The 27,963-nt window shown below is 42.8% G+C and overlaps 1 protein-coding gene across 1 annotated transcript in view; it reads right to left on the reverse strand.

Moving 5' to 3' along the window:
* Positions 1-245: 245 nt before the first annotated feature.
* Positions 246-27,963, reverse strand: part of camkk1a (calcium/calmodulin-dependent protein kinase kinase 1, alpha a) — a 161,897-nt gene continuing 134,179 nt past the window's right edge. The window contains 7 exon segments of the mRNA XM_034178982.1: positions 246-415; positions 4,314-4,417; positions 5,650-5,778; positions 11,287-11,374; positions 12,736-12,809; positions 18,818-18,871; positions 22,433-22,632. Coding sequence (XP_034034873.1) covers positions 343-415; positions 4,314-4,417; positions 5,650-5,778; positions 11,287-11,374; positions 12,736-12,809; positions 18,818-18,871; positions 22,433-22,632 — 722 coding nt within the window. The 3' untranslated portion in view covers positions 246-342.

Here is a 27,963-nt window from a genome sequence, read left to right on the forward strand (position 1 = left end):
GCCGATGAAGCAGTTAAGAGGAAATAACACAATGGCTGACGTCAGTATGGAGGAGCTGCTGTGAAGACGACTCCATGAAGCAAAGAAGCCCAAAGACACACACACACACACACACACACACACACACACACACACACACACACACACACACACACACACACACACACACACACACACACACACACACACAGCCAAGATTTCAAACCTCGAGTTTCTCAAGTGGAGCGTAAAGTTTTTACGAGATGTTTTGGTACAGTATTGAGAGCACAGTGATTCAAACGTCAGGATGTAAAGATGAAGCGGTTTAAGACGAAGCTTTGAGGACATGAGCATCCTTCAAATTCAAGAGGCAGCTTCATCTTCACGCAGGTCTTCTAGCTCCCCTTCTCTGGGTCCATCTCCTGTGCTGCTCTTTCTGAAAGAAAAAAAAAAAAACATCAGAGAGGACAATGTCAGAAGCTTCAGGTCTTTGTCAATAGCACAGTCAGAGCCACGGAGGGAGCCAGAGGGGGGATTTCGGGTTTGAAGCCCTCCTGAAAAGTTCTACATGCAAACAAATTCACTGCTTGCATCAGAGAAGTAGTCACTGTTTGGAGAAGCTCAAAACATAAAGGGGTTCCAAAATGAGTCAGTGTTTTGAAATCAATCAATTTTATTTATATAGCGCCAAATCACAACAAACAGTTGCCCCAAGGCGCTTTATATTGTAAGGCAAGGCCATACAATAATTACGTAAAAACCCCAACAGTCAAAACGACCCCCTGTGAGCAAGCACTTGGCAACAGTGGGAAGGAAAAACTCCCTTTTAACAGGAAGAAACCTCCAGCAGAACCAGGCTCAGGGAGGGGCAGTCTTCTGCTGGGACTGGTTGGGGCTGAGGGAGAGAACCAGGAAAAAGACATGCTGTGGAGGGGAACAGAGATCGATCACTAATGATTAAATGCAGAGTGGTGCATACAGAGCAAAAAGAGAAAGAAACACTCAGTGCATCATGGGAACCCCCCAGCAGTCTACGTCTATAGCAGCATAACTAAGGGATGGTTCAGGGTCACCTGATCCAGCCCTAACTATAAGCTTTAGCAAAAAGGAAAGTTTTAAGCCTAATCTTAAAAGTAGAGAGGGTGTCTGTCTCCCTGATCTGAATTAGGAGCTGGTTCCACAGGAGAGGAGCCTGAAAGCTGAAGGCTCTGCCTCCCATTCTACTCTTACAAACCCTAGGAACTACAAGTAAGCCTGCAGTCTGAGAGCGAAGCGCTCTATTGGGGTGATATGGTACTATGAGGTCCCTAAGATAAGATGGGACCTGATTATTCAAAACCTTATAAGTAAGAAGAAGAATTTTAAATTCTATTCTAGAATTAACAGGAAGCCAATGAAGAGAGGCCAATATGGGTGAGATATGCCAAATGAAACAATTACATCAGACAATGATCCACTGTTTCAAAATGCTGAAACACTAAAAGAAAAATCATTTGCTATTTTGAAAGCATCAAAAATGCAAAGTGGGCCAATTAGGTGATAAAAATAATTGTTTCAAAAATGATTGATGTGCCCCGCCTCTCGCCCTATGACTGCTGGGATAGGCTCCACCCCCTGACCCCACCCCTGTGACCCTTAACTGGAATAAGTGGGTACAGAACATGGATGACTGATATGCCGCAAATTCTATATACTCCTTTAGAAAAAGATTGAGTTTGTCGACAACCTCAAAATACTAAATGATTCCTTTTGACTGAAATAGCAAATCAAACAACTGTTTCATAAAGTGATCACATTTTTTAAATGATCGAAACACTCAAAATAATTTACCATTTCAAAATGCTCAAAACACTAACATTTTGACAGAGGGGGAAATTATTCAGTTTTAAATGCCTCAAAATGCAAAAAGAAGCAATCACAGCAGTCAGTGTTTGACAGACTGATTCACTGTTTTAAAATGATGAAAAAATTAAATGAAACAATTTCTTCAGTAACTCCATACATCAAAACACTATGACAATTGTTTCAGGAAACTGAAAGTGTTTCACACACTGTGATGGCAAACCTTGAGTGAAATTAACCAACTGTTTCAGAAAATATTTCACTGTTTCGAACAGTTCAGAATCCTCAATTTAACTTTTACTTCAGGAAACAGACAATTTTGAAATGAGAAAAAAACAACTGTAAATAATAGAACTGTTTCAGGAACGTCTTCATTCACTGACAAATGCTTCAAAACTAAATGAAACAATTTCTTCAGAAACTGAATTTGCCCTCAAAGGGAGGAAGAATAAAAACAAGAGCAACTGAATGAATCAAATACTTCAGAAAAGCCAAAAATGCTCCAAACACTATGATGGTGACACATGGAGGACAGGAGGACCTCCCCACCCCAAAATGATGCTACAGCTCTTCTTCACTTTATGGTTTATGTTCTTTCAATTTTGCCACTTAATGAATGTTAATGACACACGTGTTAAATTACAGCAGCCAGAAAAAGGCAAAGGAGGCACAGGTGAGAGCTGGAGGGTAAAAAGCTGCCTCATTATTTCTCAGGAGGAGGTGGAGCAAAAGATGAAGGCGGACACAGAGGCTGGGAGGTGTCAGACAGACAGCGTGGCCAAAACATGCACAAAACTTTACCTTAGTGATGGGTGAAGCTTTAAAGACGGCCGAACGGGCCACGAGTCCCTGCAGCAAAGTGAAAGAGAAGATGGGGAAAAAAACAAAACAAATGACAGGTGAGAGGACAGCAGGCATCTGCAAGAGGTCAAAGGTCGCTCTGTGCCATCCTACACACGTTGGCGCTGCAGCACATGTAACAGGTTGAAGTCACTGCCCAATAGGAAAATAATGACAATTTGTAATGACAAAATGAGCAGATGTAGATTAAAATAATAATAATAATAATAATGATAATGCAGAGGAATGTCCTGGGAATAATTATTTAGCTGTTTAATTTAAATTTTTAATAGCACCCCCCCCCACACACACACACACACACACACTTTCACTCAATTACAAATGTAAAAACACCTCAACTACTTGAAAATATGCTCCCTCTAGTGGTCGTTTCACTCAGTTAATCTTCCATTACATTTGGAATACAGGATTTTTGATGAATTAAATTAAAAGTTAACTGGCCAAAAGTTTAATAGATTAAAAAAAAGAGATAATATGTAGTTCTGATATACAATTTTTCCCCCACAATGTGACCTTAAAAAGGCAAACAGTCTACCTACAGATGAACACCTAAAACTGAATTTATACTTATGGCCAAGAAGGTAACAGTTTTGAAAATAAAACGTTTTAAATGTCAGAGAGAGAGAGAGAGAGAGAAAGAGCAAGAGAGAAAGAGAGAGAGAGAGAGAGAGAGCAAGAGAGAAAGAGAGAGAGAGAGAGAGAGAGAGAGAGAGAGAGAGAGAGAGAGAGAGAGAGAGAGAGAGCTTGTTCTGAACCACATGCTGGAAAATGGTGACATCATAAAGGGTGTGAGCGTTGCACCACAGTTACTCTGCCCTCTGAATTTATTTGCACAGCATCAATTTCATATGTACAATAAATTTATTAAAACATTCAAACTTCCAAGTTGCTCTTTATTCACCAGAACAGAACTTGCAGAATGCACGTGAAACTCGAACCTTATTATGATGGTGTGAAGGTCAATTATCACATATTTGTGTTATACCCAGCAGGGGGCAGTATTGTTTCAAACTCGCTGTGAGCCCTCTGACACTAGGAAAGCCTGGTGTGGAGTGTCGGAGGGGAAACTTAGGCCCACGTCCACAACAAACTGTTTACTAAAACCCGGATTGTGAGTGTGCGTCACATCCAGCACTGCAGCTGGACGCCATCACAAAGCCCGCTGGGATGATAACACATGTTCCCCTCCCGGGGACGTCCAGTGTAACACTAAAGAAGGAAAAAAAGTGTCACTGGCTGCAAATTTTTAAATTACATAACAGGATCAAATGGCCAATTTCCCCGGTGAAGCTTTCAGAATATCCAAGGACAGTTTGAGGCTTTTTGGCAGATCTGTTTCACACAGTCTGTGTGAATCCTTAACCCTTGAAGGCTGAAGGCACCGCACAAAGAACACTTTATAAAAGCTGTAAAGCTCCACTGCAAAGAATGAAAGAATGAATTATGGTGCTATGGCAACACAAAGCAGCAGCTGCTGCTGCCGGTTAACCTGATATCACAGACAGACAACACAGGTGTGAAGCAGCGCCAGAATCTCAATCAAAGGCCGGCTGTGTGTGAGGCTTTAATTTAGCTCCTTTTCTTCTTGGGTGAGACTTTAAAACGTGTCAGTGGATCAACTGCATGCTCACATGAGGAGGCTGCCAGGTGCAGACATGGAGCGCTCCTCTCTCCTGCTCGAGCACTCAAACGGGTTACTGAAGGAGCGCTTCCTCAGCATCGCCTTCACCAAGATCTGAAAATTCACAAACAAACAAGAAGGGACGTGACAGTTTTACTCACTCAAATAAATGTGGCGCTGCATATAAAAAAAAATGCACTAAAAGTGTAACTATACAGTCGATTATGACTATGGTCATATTACTAATTGACTAAATGACCCGAATCCATTTGTTTCAACACAAACCACAATGATGCATTTACTTTTTTAAACTTGCACTTTATGCCATTATTTTCAGTGCGTTATTAAAAGACAAGAAATAAAGTAATGTAAATGTGTGTTTTCAGTTTTTTTTTTTTTTTTTTTACAGTTTTTACTTTCAATTTCACATTGCACTAGTTGCTTTAACCACCCTCGTTCTGGTGGTTTTGTCTTCCTTGTGAAGATGGAAGAGTGGCTGGAGTCAAATCTTATCAGAAAGAGGTTGGTGAAAAAGAACTGGAGCAGTCGGGGAGATGTTGAAAGATGTAGCGTAAGGTGAAAAGTGTCATGATTTGGTCTGTGGGGTAGTCTTGTGTTGTATATTTTCTCTCTGTTGTTATTTTTGTGCTTGGGCTTTGGTGGAGGGCCCTCTCTGTTGTGATTTGGTGCTATATAAATGGAAATAAATTGAAATAGTCAAAATAGTTGTTTATTATAGTTTGCTGTGTGTTTTGAATAAATGTGTGTGAAGATTATTTTCCACTTTTTTTCTTTTCTTATTTCTGATTGTAAACCTTTATTACACTTTTAAAACACCACTATAGCATACATATTCTGAAAGGACAGGTTGTCCTGAAAAAGAGACATACTACTTAATTGTGGGATGCAGGGTGAGCTTTTAACAGCAATAATAAAACATTTATGCCAGACGAGTGAACTGTCCAAAAATGGCCTCGGACCCCAGAGGGTTAATGAACATACCCAAAGAAGACTGTTTTTGTGAGGTAAGACACCAGGTTGGAACAAAATGAGGATCTCTACTGTGAGCATAAATAAAGGAAAACTTTACTTAGGTGCCTTCATATGTATCAGTTATTGTTTTTTATAGTAAATGTGTGAATATAAAACCTTAACTGGTCTGCATGAGGTTCTGCTGTGTTGGTAATGTTTTCATGTTGAAATTCACTTTCATAATCCTAAAAAATTAAGCAATATTCCATACAAATAGTGCTTATTTAAAATCATAACTACAAGATGAGTGGGTGCGTGCCCATCTGTATTGTGAAGTAAATATTTCAGTTAGACAAAATCAGACTATTTCGTACCACCGCAGACAGGCTGGGAACAAACTTGACTGAGTTCTGGATGTCCTCCTCAGTCACCTCCACCACAGAGCAGTGCTCCTCCTCCAGAGGTAAGGGGTTGGTGCCTCCTCGGGTCACCCACTGGTCCATCTAAAATAAATCAATAAAATAAGAAGGAAAAAAAAGGTGAGAATCTAATGATCTTTCAAAACCAACATTGGTGTCAAAGTTGATTCAACAGCAAACTGTTGTGAAAGTGTAGGAACACGGACCCACAACAGGGGGCGCAAATGAACGGACAATGGCGAAGGTAAATAAGTTTTACTGTTGTGAAACGAGCACAACCAATACAACAATCAACAATTTGGGATTAAGCCGAATTCTGCTGGTGTCGTGTGGGCAGGCTCGAAGGTAGGAGACGTCCGTCCGAGTCGAACCGGAACCACCCAGATCTCCTCTGCCACCGAACCCTGGAAATACTGGAACCGCCAAGTCCCGAAGTCCCAGGTGGCCACTGCCTCCGCTCGTCGGATCCGGTACTGCTGGCAAGAGAGAGCAACAAACACACAGGTGTGGATGCGGCTGCACCCAGTAACACGGAGAGGGAAGAAGCCGCCTCCACCTCTCGTCACGTTAAAACAGGAAGGTGAGTACTTATCCAAGCAATTGGCTTTCGGTAGTCAGCTGTCCTGAAAGGTTTAACACGTATTATCAAATATACAGAATATGCTGCAGAGTAGTTTACCTCTATCTCAAGGCGATATCTCGGCACTGAGGTGGAGACGCCGTCACCTCGGTGCTGAGTAGAACAGCTGTGTCTGGTGATGGGTGACAGCTGTCACCCAGGCTACTCCCATGATGCGGCAGCGCCCTCTGGTGCCTGGAGCCCGCACTCCAGGCAGGGCGCCCTCTGTTGGTGGTGGGCCAGCAGTACCTCCTCTTCAGCGGCCCACACAACAGCAAACAAAAGCTGCCGAAATTTACACACTTCAAAATCCAACCAAACTGAGCACCATCAGCATGCAGATAAAAAAAACTGTGTTCTTAAAGGGGTGCTGTGTGCACATTTCAATTCAGTCTGTCTTTTGTAGTTCCACATAATGGAAGTTGCTTGACAAACATCCCAAACTCCCACAATTCTTTGACTAAGTAAAAATCCTCCTGCTAGAACAGCTTGCTTAAGTCCACATCCGGATTCTGGCTTGCTTTGGGAACCGCACCCATGTGATCCCTTGGAGGAAGGCTCTTACTGAGGCCAGAGCAGGAGTGTCAAGCACCAACTCTTTTGTGTTTAGATCAAAGATGAATCATTTAAAATCAATTAAGGTTGTGCTTGTTTTGTTTATTTAAATGCAAAGTCATATTTGCTTGTTGGAAAAGTAGATAAATGATCCCTTTAACCAGGGACAACCTGCTAGTGCTTTTTTATGTGTGCTCTCTCACCAGTCCACTTTGTACAGGACTCGGCATCTGCACCTGTTAGAGTATGCAGAGCTGCTGGTTCATAACCTGCGAGGCGTTTAGTTTTTCTGATGTTTGACATGCTGCATCAGTGATGAAGTGAAACTTCTGGTAGCTCTGAAAAAAAGGTTCTTTATGTTTTTCGTGCATGTGGCTTTATGCATGTTCACTGTTTAGATTTGATTAAATATCACTTGTTCATTGACTCTGCAAACCCTAATGTTGCTGAGGGAACTGAAATGGTTTGAGCTGTCCCAGCCTTTAACAATCTGGCTAAAGAGCCTTTCACACCGCGCACACGGCTCGTGGTCAGTTTGTACCTCCAAGCGTTTTTTTTCCCCCAAGAGTGTCTGCATGCACAGAAAGCCCAGAGGCGGCGGAGTTTCCTACGGCACTGTGTTTGTTTTCTGGAGGTTGAACAAATCTGAAAATCGCCATGTTTATGAAAACTCCTGTGTTCTCAAATGAACTAAATAAAAAGCGACACACTCACTCTGCAAGTCATAACCACAAGATTGCCAAAAAAAAAGCAGAACAATGAGTGACGGACATCACCCTGCTGGGAGGAGCTTTTTCAACCACTGTTTGACAGAGCAGAGCCAAGGCCGCCGGCCAGAGAGCCAAAACAGCCGGCAGCGGGCCAGAGGGCTGAGGCAGCCGGCCAGAGAACCGAGGCAGCCGGCCAGAGAACCGAGGCAGCCGGCCAGAGAACCGAGGCAGCCGGCCAGAGAACCGAGGCAGCCGGCCAGAGAACCGAGGCAGCCGGCCAGAGAACCGAGGCAGTCGGCCAGAGAACCGAGGCAGCCGGCCAGAGAACCGAGGCAGTCGGCCAGAGAACCGAGGCAGCCGGCCAGAGAGTCTAGGCAGCCGGCCAGAGAACCGAGGCAGCCGGCCAGAGAGTCTAGGCAGCCGGCCAGAGAACCGAGGCAGCCGGCCAGAGAACCGAGGCAGTCGGCCAGAGAACCGAGGCAGCCGGCCAGAGAGTCTAGGCAGCCGGCCAGAGAACCGAGGCAGCCGGCCAGAGAGTCTAGGCAGCCGGCCAGAGAACCGAGGCAGCCGGCCAGAGAGTCTAGACAGCCGGCCAGAGAACCGAGGCAGCCGGACAGAGAACCGAGGCAGCCGGCCAGAAAGTCTAGGCAGCTGGCCAGAGAACCGAGGCAGCTGGCCAGAGAGTCTAGGCAGCCGGCCAGAGAACCGAGGCAGCTGGCCAGAGAGCCGAGGCAGCCGGACGTAGAGCCGAAACAGCCGGCAGCTGGCCAGAGAGCCAAGGCAGCTGGCCAGAGAGCCGAGGCAGCCGGACGTAGAGCCGAAACAGCCGGCAGCTGGCCAGAGAGCCAAGGCAGGCGGCCAGAGGGCTGAGGCAGCCAGCCAGAGGGCCAAGGCAGCCAGCCAGAGAATTGAGGCAGCCAGCCAGAGAGCCGCGGCAGCCAGCCAGAGAGCCGCGGCAGCCATCCAGAGGGGCGAGGCAGCCAGCCAGAGAGCCGAGGCAGCCGGCAGCTGGCCAGAGAGATAAGGCAGCCGGCTAGAGGGATGAGGCAGCCAGCCAGAGAGCCGAGGCAGCCGGCAGCTGGCCAGAGAGACAAGGCAGCCGGCCAGAGGGATGAGGCAGCCAGCCAGAGAGCCGAGGCAGCCAGCCAGAGAATCGAGGCAGCTGGCCAGAGAGCCAAAACAGCAAACAGCTGGCCAGCGAGCCAAGGCAGTTGGCCAGAGGGCTAACGCAGCCAGCCAGAGAACCAAGGCAGCCAGCCAGAGGGGCAAGGCAGCCGGACAGAGGGCCGAGGCAGCCAGCAAGAGAGCCGAGGCAGCTGGCAGCTGGCCAGAGAGCCAAGGCAGCCAGCCAGAGGAGCGAGGCAGCCGAACAGAGGGCCGAGGCAGCCAGCCAGAGAGCCGAGGCAGCCGGCAGCTGGCCAGAGAGCCATGGCAGCCGGCTAGAGGGATGAGGCAGCCAGCCAGAGGGATGAGGCAGCCAGCCAGAGAATCGAGGCAGCTGGCCAGAGAGCCAAAACAGCCGACAGCAGGCCAGCGAGCCAAGGCAGTTGGCCAGAGGGCTAACGCAGCCAGCCAGAGAACCGAGGCGGCTGAACAGAGAACCGAGGCGGTCGGCCAGAGAGCCGGCCCTTAACAAGTATAAATTCAGCACAAAATGCTCATAATTTAGGTTGTCAATTTGCGTAATTTTTAATGCCATTGGCTTTAACAAGCATCAATGACAACAAACCAACCAAAATAAATAAGTAAATAAAAAATTAAGACTATACAAATTTAAAATCATACAGGTATAATATTATTCATCAAAAATGCTAAAATCACATGTACATAAGTATTCACACCCTTTGCTCAATATTTTGTTGATGCACCTTTGGCAGCAATTACAGCCACAAGTCTTCTTGAATATGATGTCACAGGCTTGGTGCACCTATCTTTGGGCAGTTTTGTCCATTCCAAATTGCAGCACCTTTGAAGCTCCATCAGGTTGGATGGGGAGCGTTGGTGCACAGCCATTTTCAGATCTCTCCAGAGATGTTCAATCGGATTCAGTTCTGGGCTCTGGCTGGACCACTCAAGGACATTCACAGAGTTGTCCTGAAGCAACTCCTTTGATATCTTGGCTGTGTTCCTAGGGTCACTGTCCTGCTGAAAGATGAACCTTCGCTCAGTCTGAGGTCAAGAGCGCTCTGGAGCAGGTTTTCATCCAGGATGTCTTTGAACATTGCTGCATTCATCTTTCCCTCAATCCTGACTAGTCTCCCAGTTCCTGCTGCTGACAAACATCCGCACAGCATGACTTCCCCACCACCATGCTTCACTGTAGGGATGGTGCCTGATTTTCTCCAAACACAACACCTGGAATTCATACCAGAGAGTTCAATCTTTGTCTCATCAGGCCAGAGAATTTTGATTCTCATGGTCTGAGAGTCCTTCAGGTGCCCTTTGGGAAACTCTAGGCAGGCTGCCATGTGCCTTTTACTAAGGAGTGGCTTCTGTCTGGACACTCTACCATACAGGCCTGATTGGTGGATTGCTGCAGAGATGGTTGTCCTTCTGGAAGGTTCTCCTCTCTCCACAGAGGAATGCTGGAGCGCTGACAGAGTGATCATGGGGTTCTTGGTCATCTCCCTGACTAAGGCCCTTCTCCCCCGATCACTCAGTTCAGTCGGGCAGCCAGCTCTAGGAAGAATCCTGGTGGATCTGAACTTCTTCCATTTACGGATGATGAAGGCTACTGTGCTCATTGGGACCTTCAAAGCAGCAGAAATATTTCTGTACCCTTTCCCAGATTTGTGCCTCAAGACAATCCTGTCTAAGAGGTCAACAGACAATTCCTTTGACTTCATGCTTGGTTTGTGCTCTGACATGCACTGTCTACTGTGGGACCTTATATGTAGACAGGTGTGTGCTTTTCCAAATCATGTCCAATCAACTGATTTTACCTCAGGTGGATTCCAAATAAGCTGTAGAAACATCTCAAGGATGATCAATGGAAACAGGATGCACCTGAGCTCAATTTTGAGCTTCATGGCAAAGGCTGTGAATACTTATGTACATGGGATTTCTTAAAGTTTTTATTTTTAATAATTTTGCAAAAATCTCAAAAAAGCTTTCTCACATTGCCATTATGGGGTACTGTGTATAGAATTTTGAGGGGAAAAAAAGACAATTTCATCCATTTTGGAATAAGGTTGTAACATCAGCAGCTAGAGTACTAATGGGGACTAGAAGGAGAGAGCATATCTCACCCATATTGGCCTCTCTTTATTGGCTTCCTGTTAATTCTAGAATAGAATTTAAAATTCTTCTTCTTACTTATATCTATCTATCTATCTATCGATATATATATATATATATATGTGTGTGTGTAGGTTTGGCTGAGCTGGTCAGGAAAGAGATGTTTTGATGCCACTGAGCGTTTGTGTGCATGGACACGTGCCTGACAGACTAATTATCTCTTATTTCACAAACACAATGTTGAGTGAGAAAATGACTCAGTGACGCATGATAAGATCGTGTCACAGCAACACAGCTTGGAGTCGGGAATGTCATCACTCCATTGTCACTCTGGAACCTCCAAGTCCCCCCAAGTCAAACTCAGTTTGATCCCAGTTCTCCACAGGTTTAGACACTGCGCATCTCACAAAATACACTGATGTCCTCACGTACAGGCGGGAAAAGTCAGTTCACATTTGTTTTGTCATCTACCTTAATCTCAGGAATTGTGATCCTCGTGTCTGGATTCTTGTCCAACATCCGCAAGATCAGAGTTCGCAGCACCTCACTGATTGCTGGTCTGCAGAAAACACAAGATCATTACAAAAAAGTACACAAAGTGATCACAAAGTACTTCTCTAGATTCCATTGTATTGCTGTTGGAACACAGATGGAGATTCCTTCAAAATGTGCTGAAAACTCAAAGTTCTGCTACATCTTAGAATGTGCAAAATCTCTCAGCAGCTGCAGTGAAAGTAATGTGTTCTTAATGACCGCTGGGTTTGAATCTGTTCCTTCACTGGTGCTCCGCTCGCTGCAGCTGACGGTTGGTGATTGGCGTCGTGGACAGACGACACCATCAGGTGTCCAGGACGGTGGCTTTTAATGAACGGGTTTGTGACAGAGACAGAGGCTTTTCAGACGACTGAGCGAAGATTCTTAACTACATGACACCCTGTCCAAACACATCCCCTCACAGTGCCGTCACATTTACTGTGTTGTTACTTCTTCATTTTACAGCCTCATGTCTTGCCGCCTCCGTCGCACTTCATCTTGTCACCTGCCTGCTGTTTCCACTCTGCAAAGAAGTTTATTTCTTCAAGCTTTTATGTGAAGACCGCCAGCTGAGGCAGATGAGTCTGCTTTTCCAGATGACTGAGGGACAGAGGTGTCCATTTTTGTCATCACCAACCGTCAAAGGTCAGAGGTCATGCGACATCATGCTCAAGAAGAAAAAAATACGAAGAAGATATTTCGAGATACACTCCAAAAACTGGCATTACAATTTCAAAGCCAAGAGTTTCAGAATTGATTGTAACACTTGAAGTGTTATTTTAACACCCAGAGTTAATCCTTGCAGCATGTTGGAGTTATTTCTCATATCAGTGTTGAGTCAAGTCTCTACAAGTCTTATTTTTTAGTTCCCTGGTGTTTTTAATGGTGGTGCAGTGACAGCGCTGGTACCTTATAACCAGAAGGTTGTGACTTCAATTCCACAATCTTTGTTTGTGATGCTTTCATAGTCAATGCTCACGCAATTACCATGTTAAATTACTCTTTATTGCGTTGAAAACTACACTGTTGGGAGTGTAACATTTGAACTCTGACAGAGTGTTGAATGTTTAACTCTTTAGATAGTGTTAGTTTAACACTGAAAAGTATGAAACTGTCAGGGTTCATTTAACACTGCTCTTTTTGCTGCGTGGTGTTAATAAGATGAGAAGAACTGATAAAATTTTTAAGGCAGACAAGTTTTCTGGAACAAGAATCAGCCTGACTGTATGACATCACAAAGCAAAGCTTTGATCCAGATTTAAACCTGCTCCTCCATCAGGTGGTAGATTTGGTTTGGTGTGCCTGAGTGCACAATCTGGTTAACTGAGAGCAGCAGAGTTTAAGTGATTACCTGAAACAGAGGGAAGAATGGAAGGATGGACTTACGAGTCTGGGAATTCCACAGGTTTGGTCCTTATCTTATTGTGCAAAGCCAATATGTAGTCGTCAATGAATGGACACTGCAAGTTCAGGAGAGTGAGAAAGGAGAACACACCCACACCCACACCCACACCCACACCCACACACACACACACACACACACACACACACACACACACACACACACACACACACACATCTATTCATTATAGTGTCAGCAGTAAATCCAAGAGGAACATTTACTAGTGTTTGAGAACAAAGAATTTAAGAACAACCACCTCACAAACAGTGATCAAGCAATTTGCTTGAATCTGACCATTTTTTTCAGTAATGATAAAACATGTAACGTGTTAATCTTTCAAAATCAGTAATCAGATTAAAGATACTTCTCCAAGTCACTGTGCGTTATTATTATTTTTGTATTGCTGCTCGATCACAGTATTGAAACCTGTGTCACTGGCCAGTTGGCAGGGGGAGGTCGGCATTTGGTTGAACTGCCCACTTTGCCCACTTTCAGTGAGCTGCGAGCATTTCATTTGCGGGTTGTGCTGCAGCTTCAAGTTGAAAAAACAGTTGTCATCTGTCAAAGAGCGGTAATGGCAGCACACCTGCACCGAGCTTTACAAAGTCATTTTTACGCTTTGTTAAAATTTTGTTCAACCTCTGTGCCGCTCTTAGACTGTCCTCGCTACAAACAGCTGAAGACCCGCGATGCTTAACAACAAATTACTAATGCTTTTTATTGTCCCACCCAAATGCACCTATACTGAGGATGACATGATGTAAAAAACACTGATAAAACTTTCTTACCTGTCAATATGGTCGTGTTTCCTGCATAAATATACTTTATCTATGCTTCTTTCTCAGACAACAAACCAGGGGTGAATCCAGGCAGAAATGGGGCGTAGGGGGAAGATGCCCCCCCCAACACCCCTAGATTAAAGGTCTGCTTTTGAAGACATTTTTTCATACTACTAATACTACTTACGATAATAATAATTCTAATAATTTCAACACCGGCAATGGAAGTGTGAGTGATGTTTATATTTGTTTACTTAGCAAGCCTCGTTAATACTTGAAGCGCATTTGTTTATTTTCTATTTATGCACTTTACATTGCGCTCTGTGTAATATAAAAAAAAACTGTCAAAATGCATGTTTTAATACTGTTCATGCCTCTAATAAAAATATTTGAAACAAACAATATTTATAAACAATGCAGGTTATAAATTGTAGGTTTTACCGTTACAATGCTGTCAGCAGTTAATTTTTTACAAAAAGTATTTATGTTCATTGAAGTCAAGAAAGGATGACTATAAAGTGAGTATTTTTCAAAAAACAGGTTATTTTCATGTTGAGGTGGCAGAGGAGTGTTGTCGGCAGCTGCTGAAGGTTACTCATAAAGTAACTAGTAATCTAACTTAGTTACTTTAAAACTGAGTAATCAGTAAAGTAACTGAGTTATTTTTTTTTAAGACGTAATCAGTAATTGGATTACTTTTTCAAAGTAACTGTGGCAACACTGCTCACAAAACAATCTTTTCATATTTGATTAATTTGAGCCCCAAAGGCCTGGCTCAAGGAGCAGGACATGGGTTCCCTAATCTGGGTGAGGTGACTCTTACGTTTCATGTGTACAGTGGTCCCTCATTTATCGCGGGAGTTATGTTCTAAAAATAACCCGCAATAGGCAAAATCTGCGAAGTAGTCAGCATTATTTTTTGCAATTATTATAGATGTTTTAAGGCTGTAAAACCCCTCACTACACACTTTATACACTTTTCACAAACAGGCATTAACATTTTCTCACTTTCTTCTCCTGTGTAAACACTCTCAAAGTTCAAACCTTACAACCCCTGGCAAAAATTATGGAATCACCGGCCTCGGAGGATGTTCATTCAGTTGTTTAATTTTGTAGAAAAAAAGCAGATCACAGGCATGACACAAAACTAAAGTCATTTCAAATGGCAACTTTCTGGCTTTAAGAAACACTATAAGAAATCAGGAAAAAAAATTGTGGCAGTCAGTAACGGTTACTTTTTTAGACCAAGCAGAGGAAAAAAATATGGAATCACTCAATTCTGAGGAAAAAATTATGGAATCATGAAAAACAAAAGAACAATCCAACACATCACTAGTATTTTGTTGCACCACCTCTGGCTTTTATAACAGCTTGCAGTCTCTGAGGCATGGACTTAATGAGTGACAAACAGTACTCTTCATCAATCTGGCTCCAACTTTCTCTGATTGCTGTTGCCAGATCAGCTTTGCAGGTTGGAGCCTTGTCATGGACCATTTTCTTCAACTTCCACCAAAGATTTTCAATTGGATTAAGATCTGGACTATTTGCAGGCCATGACATTGACCCTATGTGTCTTTTTGCAAGGAATGTTTTCACAGTTTTTGCTCTATGGCAAGATGCATTATCATCTTGAAAAATGATTTCATCATCCCCAAACATCCTTTCAATTGATGGGATAAGAAAAGTGTCCAAAATATCAAAGTAAACTTGTGCATTTATTGATGATGTAATGACAGCCATCTCCCCAGTGCCTTTACCTGACATGCAGCCCCATATCATCAATGACTGTGGAAATTTACATGTTCTCTTCAGGCAGTCATCTTTATAAATGTCATTGGAACGGCACCAAACAAAAGTTCCAGCATCATCACCTTGCCCAATGCAGATTCAAGATTCATCACTGAATATGACTTTCATCCAGTCATCCACAGTCCACGATTGCTTTTCCTTAGCCCATTGTAACCTTGTTTTTTTCTGTTTAGGTGTTAATGATGGCTTTCGTTTAGCTTTTCTCTATATAAATCCCATTTCCTTTAGGCGGTTTCTTACAGTTCGGTCACAGACATTGACTCCAGTTTCCTCCCATTCCTTCCTCATTTGTTTTGTTGTACATTTTTGATTTTTGAGACATATTGCTTTAAGTTTTCTGTCTTGACGCTTTGATATCTTCCTTGGTCTACCAGTATGTTTGCCTTTAACAACCTTCCCATGTTGTTTGTATTTGGTCCAGAGTTTAGACACAGCTGACTGTGAACAACCAACAAATTCTGCAACATTGCGTGATGATTTACCCTCTTTAAAGAGTTTGATAATCTTCTCCTTTGTTTCGATTGACATCTCTCGTGCTGGAGCCATGATTCATGTCAGTCCACTTGGTGCAACAGCTCTCCAAGGTGTGATCACTCCTTTTTAGATGCAGACTAACGAGCAGATCTGATTTGATGCAGGTGTTAGTTTTGGGGATGACATTTACAGGGTGATTCCATAATTTTTTCCTCAGAATTGCGTGAGTCCATATTTTTTCCCTCTGCTTGGTCTAAAAAAGTAACCGTTACTGACTGCCACAATAATTTTTCCTGATTTCTTATAGTGTTTCTTAAAGCCAGAAAGTTGCCATTTGAAATGACTTTAGTTTTGTGTCATGTCTGTGATCTGCTTTTTTTCTACAAAATTAAACAACTGAATGAACATCCTCCGAGGCCGGTGATTCCATAATTATTGCCAGGGGTTGTAGTAGAAAAATAAGACCAACCTGTTTTCAGGCCCAAACATTTGTTTGAGAAATAAAAATAGAATGTTTTCCTATAAAAAAAATTATGATGGCTTTTAGAACGAACAAATTTAAGTTTAATGATCAACCTACGAGGTTGGACACATAAGAAATTATTAATAGTGACTGACCAGTATTTCACAGTTCCTCTGATCACGCCTCTTCGTTGTGGCGCCGCTCCGCTGTAGCGCCTTTTTCCACTAAGTGACACCTCGGTGCAGGTGTCTTTTTCTGAGTGAAGAACACAGTTATGGGTAGTTGTTGGTGCTCTTTTTTCTTTGGGCGAGAAGATTCTTATAAACAGACACGCAGAACGGTGCCGCGACCAGCCTGCTTGATGAGGATGCAGAACACAATGCGCTGTAAAAAAAAAAAAAAAAAAGCATGCAAAATTGGACTAAAAAAATCCACGAAACTGCGAGGCTGTGAAAGGTGAACCGCGTTATAGCGAGGGACCACTGTATCTCATAAAGTGTCTTTGTGACTCACCCTTTGTCCTTCTCCTCACCTGGGACTGATCTGCAAAGGGTGACCCTACCAGGACCTAATAATCCAAACAACACACCTCCCAGGATCACTGAAGTACACAAACCCCTCCACCATGATAAGGTGGCAAGGAAAGGTAAGTGTTTAGCAACTAGGATGAGGATCAGCACCTCCAAATCTGAGCTCATGGTCCTTTGTCGGAAAACGTTGGATTGCCCCCTCTGGATCAGGGAGAGGTACTCCCCCAAGTGGAGGAATTCAAGCATCTCAGCGTGAGATTGACAAACGGTGTCTGTTGTTTTGTGGATGTTGTTTATTGGACCGTTGTGGTGAAGAAGAGCTGAGCCAGACAGTGAAACTACTATTATTATTCATTTACACTCCTATTCTCACCTAGCAACTCTGAGTCCTTTCTTGTTTGCAGTGGTGATGGACAGGTTGACAGATGAGATCAGACAGGAGTCTCCATGGATTGTGATGTTTGCAGATGACATTGTGATCTGTAGTGAGAGTAGAGAGCAAGTTGAGTCTAGTCTGGAGAAGTGGAGATATGCTTTGGAGAGAAGGGGAATGAAAGTCAGTAGAAGCAAGACTGAGTACATGTGTGTGAATGAGAGGGAGCCCAGTGGAATAGTGCAGTTACAAGGAGTAGAAGTGGTGAAAGTAGATGAGTTTAAATATTTGGGGTCAACTGTTCAAAGTAATGGAGAGTGTGGTAGAGAGGTGAAGAAGAGAGTGCAGGCAGGGTGGAGTGGGTGGAGAAAGGTGGCAGGAGGGATTTGTGACCGAAGAATATCAGCAAGAGTGAAGAAGAAAGTTTACAAAACAGTAGTGAGACCAGCTATGTTGTATGGTTTAGAGACAGTGGCACTAACAAAAAGACAGGAGGCAGAGCTGGAGGTGGCAGAGCTGAAGATGTTAAGATTCTCTTTGGGAATGACGAGAATGGACAAGATTAGGATTGAACATATCACAGGGACAGCTCAGGTGGGACGGTTTGGAGACAAAGTCAGAGAGGTGAGATTGAGGTGCAGAGGGACCCAGGGTATATAGGGAGAAGGATACGGAGGATCGAGTCACCAGGCAAGAGGAGAGGGAGGCTGAAGACTAGGTTTATGGATGTGCTGAGGGAGGACATGTAGGTGGTTGGTGTGACAGAGGACAGGGTGAGATGGAAATGATTGATCTGCTGTGGCACCCCCTAATGGGAGCAGCCGAAAGAAGAAGAAGAATCCTCACCTAGCATTATGAACTTTGGGTAATGACGGAAAGAACAAAGTGAAGTGACGGAAATGAGATTCCTCCATTGGTTATCTGTGCTTTCACTCTGGGACAAGGTGAGAAACTGGCTTATCTGGGAAGGACTCAGAGTAGAACTGCTAATTCTTCACACTGAAAGGAGCCAGCTGAGGTGGTTCATGCATCTGGTGACGATGCCCCCTGGTTGTCTCCTTTGGTAGGTCTTTCAGACACGTCCAACTACGAGGAGGCCCTGAGGCAGAAGCAGGAAACGTTGGAGGGTTTATATTTCCCTGCTGGCTTGGGAACACCTTGGGATCCCCCAGAAAAAGTTGGTGGGGTTGGACGAAGGTGTGGGGAATTTGGGGATGAGCTGCTTGGATGAATACCCCATATGCATCTGTTGAACACTGCCACCTGCAGGATGGTTGGAGGATGTTGGATGGATGATGGAAATTAGGAGCAGGTGTGGTTGAAGTTACATGCAACTTGAAATGAGCTTGAAATAAAGATGAATGGTGTTTTGTTTTACTGCCCACACAACTGCACATTAAATTATTCCATTCTTGGCTCCACTGCAAACGTTTGGCAGGACCCAGAGATTGAGAGTCGCTCTTGCTTCACAGCTGCTGTGTCAAACCTAAAACAGCCGAGTGGAGTTCCTGCTGAAGTCAGAGTGCTGCTAACGGGAAGCTATGAAGTGCGTACTCATTGCCTCTCCGCTGCTACCTACACTAAGATTAGTGAGGCAGCTATGAATGGATGAGAGAGGAGGAAAACGTGTGGACTTGCCTTTCCAAACATGAAGCAGTAGAGTGTCACTCCCATGGCCCACACATCCAGTGCCTTCAAGAAAGAAGCAAAAAACCAAAGACAAACAAATGTTACATAACCTGGTCAGGTTAAGACGAGCAAACCGTCAATGCAGACTCCCGGCAGTTAATTACGAGCCATTTTTAAGGTCAACTTCAGGGGGACTCCTAAAGTCCTTGCAGGTGGATTTCTGTGATCAGATCGAGTCTCGGCAGGCAGTCGCATCAGCTAACCATCAGTCTTTTTGTCTTCCGCCTCATCTCTGTCCCTGTATGAATAGCACACTGCCAGCTCTCCCAGAACACCCACTTATATGCAGTGATGGATATGAAAAGATAAAACTAGTCCTCTATAGTAGCGCAATTTGTCTCAAAGCCACAGACATTTTTCAAATGTGTTATCAGACGAGATGTTGCATCACTAATTTTTTTACTACTCAGATCTACCTGCCAAATTAAAGGAAGGATTTTAGATGACATATAGGAAGACCGTGGCTCAGGCAGCACAGCCTGGTGTCTATTCATCCAAGTGTTGGTGGTTTCATCCTGCCACCTGTTCCTGAAGACAGAGAGACTGAATGCCGCATCGCTCTGTTGTGCAGAAAAAAACACTTCGCATTGAAGCTCCATCCACTGTGACATAAAAGTGACTTTGGATGAATGTAGTTGCTATAATGTGTAATATGTATGTACTGTAACAATATATATGAACATCAAAACTAACAGGCCAGAGGAAGGTTTTTGTGTTGTGGGAATCAACCACATGACCTCAGGCTCTGTCTTCCACCCGGGGCACAACAACGCACCATGCAGTGCAAGTGTTATCACTACTGCTTGGTTTTCACATTCAACACTCATGTCCTCACAACACAAGATCACATGCATTCCTGCTGGTTTGTTGGTCTAAAAAACGAGGTGTGGTCAGGTGCAGTTATGGTACGTTAGTATTTCTGACACCAGCCGAAGATCTGTAATCAGGATTATATATACATTTTAGACAGGGAGAGACACAGAGACAGAAATTGTGATGAATTAATAAATTGGTCAAGTTATATACATGCAATTGAGATTTTTTTGTTTTTTATTTTAATTTTGTGGCTTTTTGCCCCAGTTTGCCCCAGACGCTCAAGGTCGCCACAGCAGATCTGCATGGGGACTTGGCCAGATGCACTTCCTGATACAACTCCAGTTCTACATGGAGAAACATGCGTACAGGCCCTGGTGTTCCTAAGCAGTCTCCCGGTCAAGTATTAACCAGGACCTACTCGCGCTGAATTCTGAGCACTGATGGGATCAGGCCTACACAGGGTGGAATGGCTGCATGTACCTGGCAAATGTGATACATCTTAAAAAAAACAAAAACAAAAACCAAAAAATTCATTTATTGTATCTCCCCTCAATGATGTCAGACCAAAATTATTTGCAACTGTGTACACCTTCATTGAAATCCATAAAGCACTTGTCGAGGAATTGTGCTTTGGAAGTCAACAGCATTTGATGTAATCATAATTGAGCAGCGCAGTCTCGTTTGAGAGCAGGCACTAAAGGGTTAAAATATGACGCAAATGACGTAATAATCCAGCCTGGTCTAATGGCAAGTTGTGATTCAGCAGCACGAAATATACATTAATCTATTGGTTCGTGATATTGTGATAAAAAGTGCCTCATTTTCGTCACAGCAGCACAAATTCATTCGAATTCATTCCATGATGGCTGCACGAAATTCACGAAAAGTGAAGCAGGGGGGTCAGGGTGGTTATGGTTAGGGTGGGGGAAAGAGTAAGATTAGGTTATGGTTAAGGTTAGGGTCGGTGGTAGGAGTAGGGTTAGGAATAGCAAGTTAAAAAACCCTGTCATGAAAATTTGATTCATTTTGTCACCGGAGCACGAAAAAAAAACGTGAGACTGGGATGAATAATCCTACATCCGGGGACAGGATGTAGGATTATTCCCTCTCTGAATTCCCTCTCTGAATCCCTCTCTGAATTTTTGGGCAAATTATACGTCAAAGTAAAAATGCAAAGAAAAAGGGACAATGTGGTGGAAAGTGGACCCGGAGCTCAAACATGTCGAGGCGGTTGTGCAGGCAAAACAACACAGGTACTCTGGCTAGGTGTGTAGGCTAGCACTTACCGACATGACCTCTCCCATTTGCCTTGTCTCCCCTTCTCCACTGGGAACCGAAAAAACCATGCACTTTTTGCGACTGTTACAGTGATTGCAGCCAAAAATAAAACAGTACACCATTTATCCATGTGAAGCTATGCCGTTTTAATATTGCGCAATAATAAATAATCCCGCAATATCATGCAAGGGTTCAAACGAGACTGTGCTGCCCTATTTGCTTAATTAAACACAGATGAATTCACACAAATAAAACACAAATAAATTCCAATTATCTCCACTTGACTATATTGGATCAGAATCTTTTTCTCTTCATGCACATCTTCACATGGTGTGCTACAACTGTGTCAAGTTTCACTGAAATTCACAACATTCAAGAACATATGAACAATGTAATTCCGATATACCATATTGTCCAGACTACTAGTCATCTTTTTTATTTTTTTTTAATAAACTCTTAGTTTCATGGTTCTGTGACTTATATTTCTAAGCAATTCATATTTGTAAAAGTAAAATAAAATACTGCATTGTCATCTATTACAACAAGTTGCCAGTCTACACGTGACAAACTGCTCTTGTATACTGATCTTTAGTCCAGGGCAGAAGCTGGCAGTAATGCATCATTACGCTGGATGACAACCACCATAAAAGAAGATATGAAAGAAGAGGACATGCTGCTCATAGAGAAAAAAATTAAATAAATCATGCTCTCAAACTGGAAGATCATGCTCGTGACTAAGAAGAAGAAATAACCTTCATACTACTGAGAACTCCACTTGTCTGGACTTTGTGGGACAGCTAGAGTAGTAACGAGGAGGGCAGCTATACTCAGGTAAGGCTAACTGTCATGTTTTAAAGATGTGTAATAATTTATAAAACTTAATTTACATATGGTGAGGAAAAGGTGCACACATTTAGCTCTAAACAGATGTTTTCATCTGTTCATTGGTGACAAGAAACCATTTACTCTCAAGTTCTTTGTGCCTCATACAATAACATTAATTAGCCTGTCAGCTTGTGCTCAACAACGCAGTGTATGCATTATAAATGAATAATGTGCCTATTAAATTGATTTTATTTCTTGTTGCATGAAGCAGAGGCACCACATTTCAAAAATAAATCTGATTATAGACTGATGTGACTTGTGTTTTTTTTCCTCTTACTGACAAATTCTTGGACAGATGTGACTAATACTCTGGTGCTGCGTATCACTGACAAAATATGGCGGGGCAGAGATCTGTTATTACTAGATAAGGATTCTCAATTATTTCTTCATAAATTTGATTTCACATTTTACATAACCTATTAGATGCATTCACTTTCAAAATAATGGGTTAACTTATGTAGAGACAGTTGGATCATTTCATCATTACATAGGAGTTCCTGGTTATTCAATTAGACCAGTGAACGAAAAAAAAAAAAATATAATCTCACAGATACTGCGATGTGTTTTCATGAAGTGTGAACTCACTTTTCCACTGAAGCTCTTGCGGTTGTCTGAAAGAGCTTCTGGTGCCATGAAGGCCGGGGTGCCGGCCGTGCTGGACAGTAACGCATCGTTACCCTCAAACTGGTTACTGACGCCAAAGTCGGCGATCTTCACATGGCCATCATCACCCAGCAAGAGGTTCGAGGGCTTGATGTCACGGTGGACGATCTTCTGGTAATGCACTGAGGAAAATAATAATGAAGAACAAAGCTACAGGGGCTATAAATCCATTTTCAGCTTTTTATTATAGTGATACTGAAGAGAGACCAGAACCAGAGAAAGACAAGGAGAGACATGTAGTAAAGGCTCGCACCAGTTGGAATTCTAACCTGGGAATGCCGCAACCCGCATGTAGTACATGACTTACATCCCCCACCCGGAGTATTCCTGAGTGATCTTATAGGTTAAAAACTCAAGGTCAAAGCCAAAGACACCGTATTTTCCTGTCTATAAAGTTGCACCTTTGTTCTTTAATTTCAGCTCTTTAATTTGAGATTTTCTGCATTTTTTTGTGTTGGACTGTTATTACTATGACGTATTATTTTATTATTGGAGTTCATTTTGTTTAGTGCTTGACTCCCCCGCCACCACCACCACCACCACACACACACACACACACAAACAAAAAAACTACCTGACTGACTCACACCAGTCCAGCTATATTAAGCCCACCATACACTGTGCCATTTTCGACAATCAGACAACAACCCTGTTTACATACACATAAAAATCCAGTTTCTATCTGACTATTGGCTGTTGTCTGATTGTTACGTGGTCATGTTAACAACAAAATCCAAAATTTTTATTCGATAACAACCGTTATCTCATTATTGTCAGGATCTAGAACAGGGGTGGCCAAGTTCGGTCCTCGAGAGCTACATTCCTGAGACTCTTAGTTGTCTCCCTGCTCCAACACACCTGAATCCAATGAAAGACTCGTTAGCAGACTTTTAATGAGTAAACATGACAGAGGTGATGTTAATTTTGATAACTTGTCTGGAATTAGTTTGTTTCAAAACTGCCTTGTTGTTCCATGTCTCCTGTGACACAGCTGCAAGACTGTATGGCTGTGAAAATAAATTATCTTTTTTTCTCCCCTTTTCCCTTTCTGGTCACCTTGTCTCTTTTACTGAGAGAAGGCTGATCTTAGACAGAAGCGCTGGCTTGTTGTTGTTTGTGATTGCCTTCCAGTACACTGGCATCTATTGATGCCAGTGTACTGGAGTCAATACTAAAAGTTATCGGCTTAGCTTTTAGCTGTAATTTTTTTAGGGGTTCATCTGTTTAGCTTTATAAAAGCTAACTTTTCAGTTAGCAGATTAATGATCATCAAAGCTAACTTTTTGGATAGCTGTGCCCAGCACTGCTAGTAGATACAGCCATCATCTGCACCAGTATTGAAATCGGAGTGAAATTTTCAAGCTGTTCAAAAATTTGTGCATGGTAACACTCGAGTGTTTGTAATCTAAACAGTTTCAATCATGTTTGAATCTTTTTAAAGGGGGTACGGTTTTAAAGTGAGTACAGCTTGAAACGTGTTTGATTGTGCACCATCGGGAAAATTTGAAGCAGAAGTAGCGTTTGTTGTGGTTCTGGCTGAGGGTGCAGCCAGGAGCAGCTCCTTACTTTCATTTTTGGGTGGGTTAGCAGGTCTGCACTTTATAAGCCAGCAAGTTGCCAGGTCTCCACTTTATGGTTGAGTTACACTCTGACACATAGAGCAAAAGGTTTAGTTATGGATTTAAATGTTTTGTCCGTTTGGTCAATTCATCAGTGTCCCGTGGAGCTGGGAACACGAATGGACATAAGACGTTGTTGTATTTCCACTGAGATCTGCAGTATGAGTATGAGTATTTTCCCAGTTTGCAGACAAATATGTTACATTTGAGCAGAGTTTGGTGCTCTGAAGGAATGACATCATGTTTCCTCACTCAAACTCTGCTGCATCTCCTCACTGAGACAGAAAAAGAGAGTGGGAGACACAGAGAGAGTGTGCTATTTGTGTTTTCAAGACATGGAGGTGTGTTTACTGTGTTGGTCCTTTCTCATCTTGTGGTGTATTTTTGACTAATCAGAACGCCAGAATGAACAGACAGCTATAGGAAAAATAAAAGTCATGAAGAGGACAAAACAGCAAACAAACGTGCAAGTAGTGGAAAAGCACTCCGTCCTCCTCATCACTGCTCACAGTTTGGAACTCGCACAAAACTTTCTGGTTGACATTAGCTGACAAGGAACCTATTTTGCAGATGGAAAAGGGACTTTTGTTGGACACAAGCAAACATGAATGGAATCAGTTTCTCATACATTTCCTTGATCAGTAAACAGTGTGATTGCCACTTTATAAGCCAGCCTGTTAGGAAGCTGAAGTAAGCAGCTTCATGCAGTTTTTGCACTTTTTTTGGATTGTGGGAGATCGTAATAGAACAGCGCCTTGTGGAATAGGGGTGGAAGCTGGAGAACGTGGAGGGAACCCACACAAACACAAGGAGAACATGCAAACTTCAAACAGAAAGGACCAGCTGGGACGAGAACTCTGGACATTCTCGCTATGAGGCAAGAACGCAAACCACTGTGTCGCCACAATTTAATTCATTTCTATAGGTTGCATACATCAAATTTGGAATCTTACCTCAGATAAATAAATCAACATCACCATTTTGTGACTTGCACTGAACCTACAAGATTGCTCAAATCTCGCAATGTATACTGGGTTTTAGTTAGTAGCCCTATGTACCTATTTGCAAATACAGGCAGCTTTATTAAAAACAAAACAAAGGAAAAAGAAGCAACGGTTTGAAGGTCAACTATGACAAATCACCAAAAATCAGCCTCTTACAAAGGTAAATGAAAATAATTAACTCTTGGATGTGTATCTAGACTAACTTCATTCTACCTCAGAGTTAATATTTCATTCATTTAGTTTAGTAAAAATCAGTTGATTAGACTTTGAGTAATCACTGGTTTGACCTTGATGACTGATGTGAATGCTGACCTACGATTAGCAGTTAAGCACATCTTGAAGTCGTAGCACTTAATGGCCGTCTGTAGTAGAACCTCTGAACTCTGTGCTGATTAGGTAAGCGATGTCCTCTCGTCTGAAGAGCCATCACCACCACACATGAAACACTCAACTTATTAAAGGCTGTGCATATTTTAAAAAGTAAGTACTCTGGAATGAGAAGTGTTAAGGTGCCCTGACACTTGCATGACTTTGATCTGCGCACTTGCACGCACATCGTCGTGGAGATCCCAGTCGCTGTGTTCCCAGCTGGATGGCGTGCTTTGTTCCACTGGCTGCCACACATTGTGCGCTGGATGCTGCGTATATAAAATAATTATTTTGTAGCGGATTAATCATTTTCTGTCCAGGCTAGCTGTTGAAAATGCCTCTAATCGCTTCCAGAATCACAGAGGACCGCTCCAGTTGCTGCTTTTCTCACTTGCTGAATGAGGTGGTGAAAGCATTTGGAGCCATCTAAAAAGGTCATTTTTTGACATGTTTACATTGTCATGGCTTGGTAAAACAGTTGCATGTCCTTTACTTCTTGTGTGCAGCTGTAAAAGTATGTTTGTGATAGATTTATCTCTTTTTAATAGTTCAGATGAGCTGCGTTCTAATCAATCAATCAATCAATTTTTTTTATATAGCGCCAAATCACAACAAACAGTTGCCCCAAGGCGCTTCATATTGAAAGGCAAAGCCATACAATAATTACAGAAAAACCCCAACTGTCAAAACGACCCCCTGTGAGCAAGCACTTGGCGACAGTGGGAAGGAAAAACTCCCTTTTAACAGGAAGAAACCTCCAGCAGAACCAGGCTCAGGGAGGGGCAGTCTTCTGCTGGGACTGGTTGGGGCTGAGGGAGAGAACCAGGAAAAAGACATGCTGTGGAAGAGAGCAGAGATCAATCACTAATGATTAAATGCAGAGTGGTGCATACAGAGCAAAAAGAGAAAGAAACACTCAGTGCATCATGGGAACCACCCAGCAGTCTAAGTCTATAGCAGCATAACTAAGGGATGGTTCAGGGTCACCTGATCCAGCCCTAACTATAAGCTTTAGCAAAAAGGAAAGTTTTAAGCCTAATCTTAAAAGTAGAGAGGGTGTCTGTCTCCCTGATCCGAATTGGGAGCTGGTTCCAGAGGAGAGGAGCCTGAAAGCTGAAGGCTCTGCCTCCCATTCTACTCTTACAAACCCTAGGAACTACAAGTAAGCCTGCAGTCTGAGAGCGAAGCGCTCTATTGGGGTGATATGGTACTATGAGGTCCCTAAGATAAGATGGGACCTGATTATTCAAAACCTTATAAGTAAGAAGAAGAATTTTAAATTCTATTCTAGAATTAACAGGAAGCCAATGAAGAGAGGCCAATATGCGTGAGATATGCTCTCTCCTTCTAGTCCCCGTTAGAACTCTAGCTGCAGCATTTTGAATTAACTGAAGTCTTTTCAGGGAACTTTTAGGACAACCTGATAATAATGAATTACAATAGTCCAGCCTAGAGGAAATAAATGCATGAATTAGTTTTTCAGCATCACTCTGAGACAAGACCTTTCTAATTTTAGAGATATTGCGCAAATGCAAAAAAGCAGTCCTACATATTTGTTTAATATGCGCATTGAATGACATATCCTGATCAAAAATGACTCCAAGATTTCTCACAGTATTACTAGAGGTCAGGGTAATGCCATCCAGAGTAAGGATCTGGTTAGACACCATGTTTCTAAGATTTGTGGGGCCAAGTACAATAACTTCAGTTTTATCTGACTTTAAAAGCAGGAAATTAGAGGTCATCCATGTCTTTATGTCTGTAAGACAATCCTGCAGTTTAGCTAATTGGTGTGTGTCCTCTGGCTTCATGGATAGATAAAGCTGAGTATGATCTGCGTAACAATGAAAATTTAAGCAATGCTGTCTAATAATACTGCCTAAGGGAAGCATGTATAAAGTGAATAAAATTGGTCCTAGCACAGAACCTTGTGGAACTCCATAATTAACCTTAGTCTGTGAAGAAGATTCCCCCTTTACATGAACAAATTGTAATCTATTAGATAAATATGATTCAAACCACCGCAGCGCAGTGCCTTTAATACCTATGGCATGCTCTAATCTCTGTAATAAAATTTTATGGTCAACAGTATCAAAAGCAGCACTGAGGTCTAACAGAACAAGCACAGAGATGAGTCCACTGTCTGAGGCCATAAGAAGATCATTTGTAACCTTCACTAATGCTGTTTCTGTACTATGATGAATTCTAAACCCTGACTGAAACTCTTCAAATAGACCATTCCTCTGCAGATGATCAGTTAGCTGTTTTACAACTACCCTTTCAAGAATTTTTGAGAGAAAAAGAAGGTTGGAGATTGGCCTATAATTAGCTAAGATAGCTGGGTCAAGTGATGGCTTTTTAAGTAATGGTTTAATTACTGCCACCTTAAAAGCCTGTGGTACATAGCCAACTAATAAAGATAGATTCATCATATTTAAGATCGAAGCATTAATTAATGGTA

The sequence above is a fragment of the Thalassophryne amazonica genome, chromosome 9, assembly GCF_902500255.1.
Source record: "Thalassophryne amazonica chromosome 9, fThaAma1.1, whole genome shotgun sequence".
Classification (NCBI taxonomy): Eukaryota; Metazoa; Chordata; class Actinopteri; order Batrachoidiformes; family Batrachoididae; genus Thalassophryne; species Thalassophryne amazonica.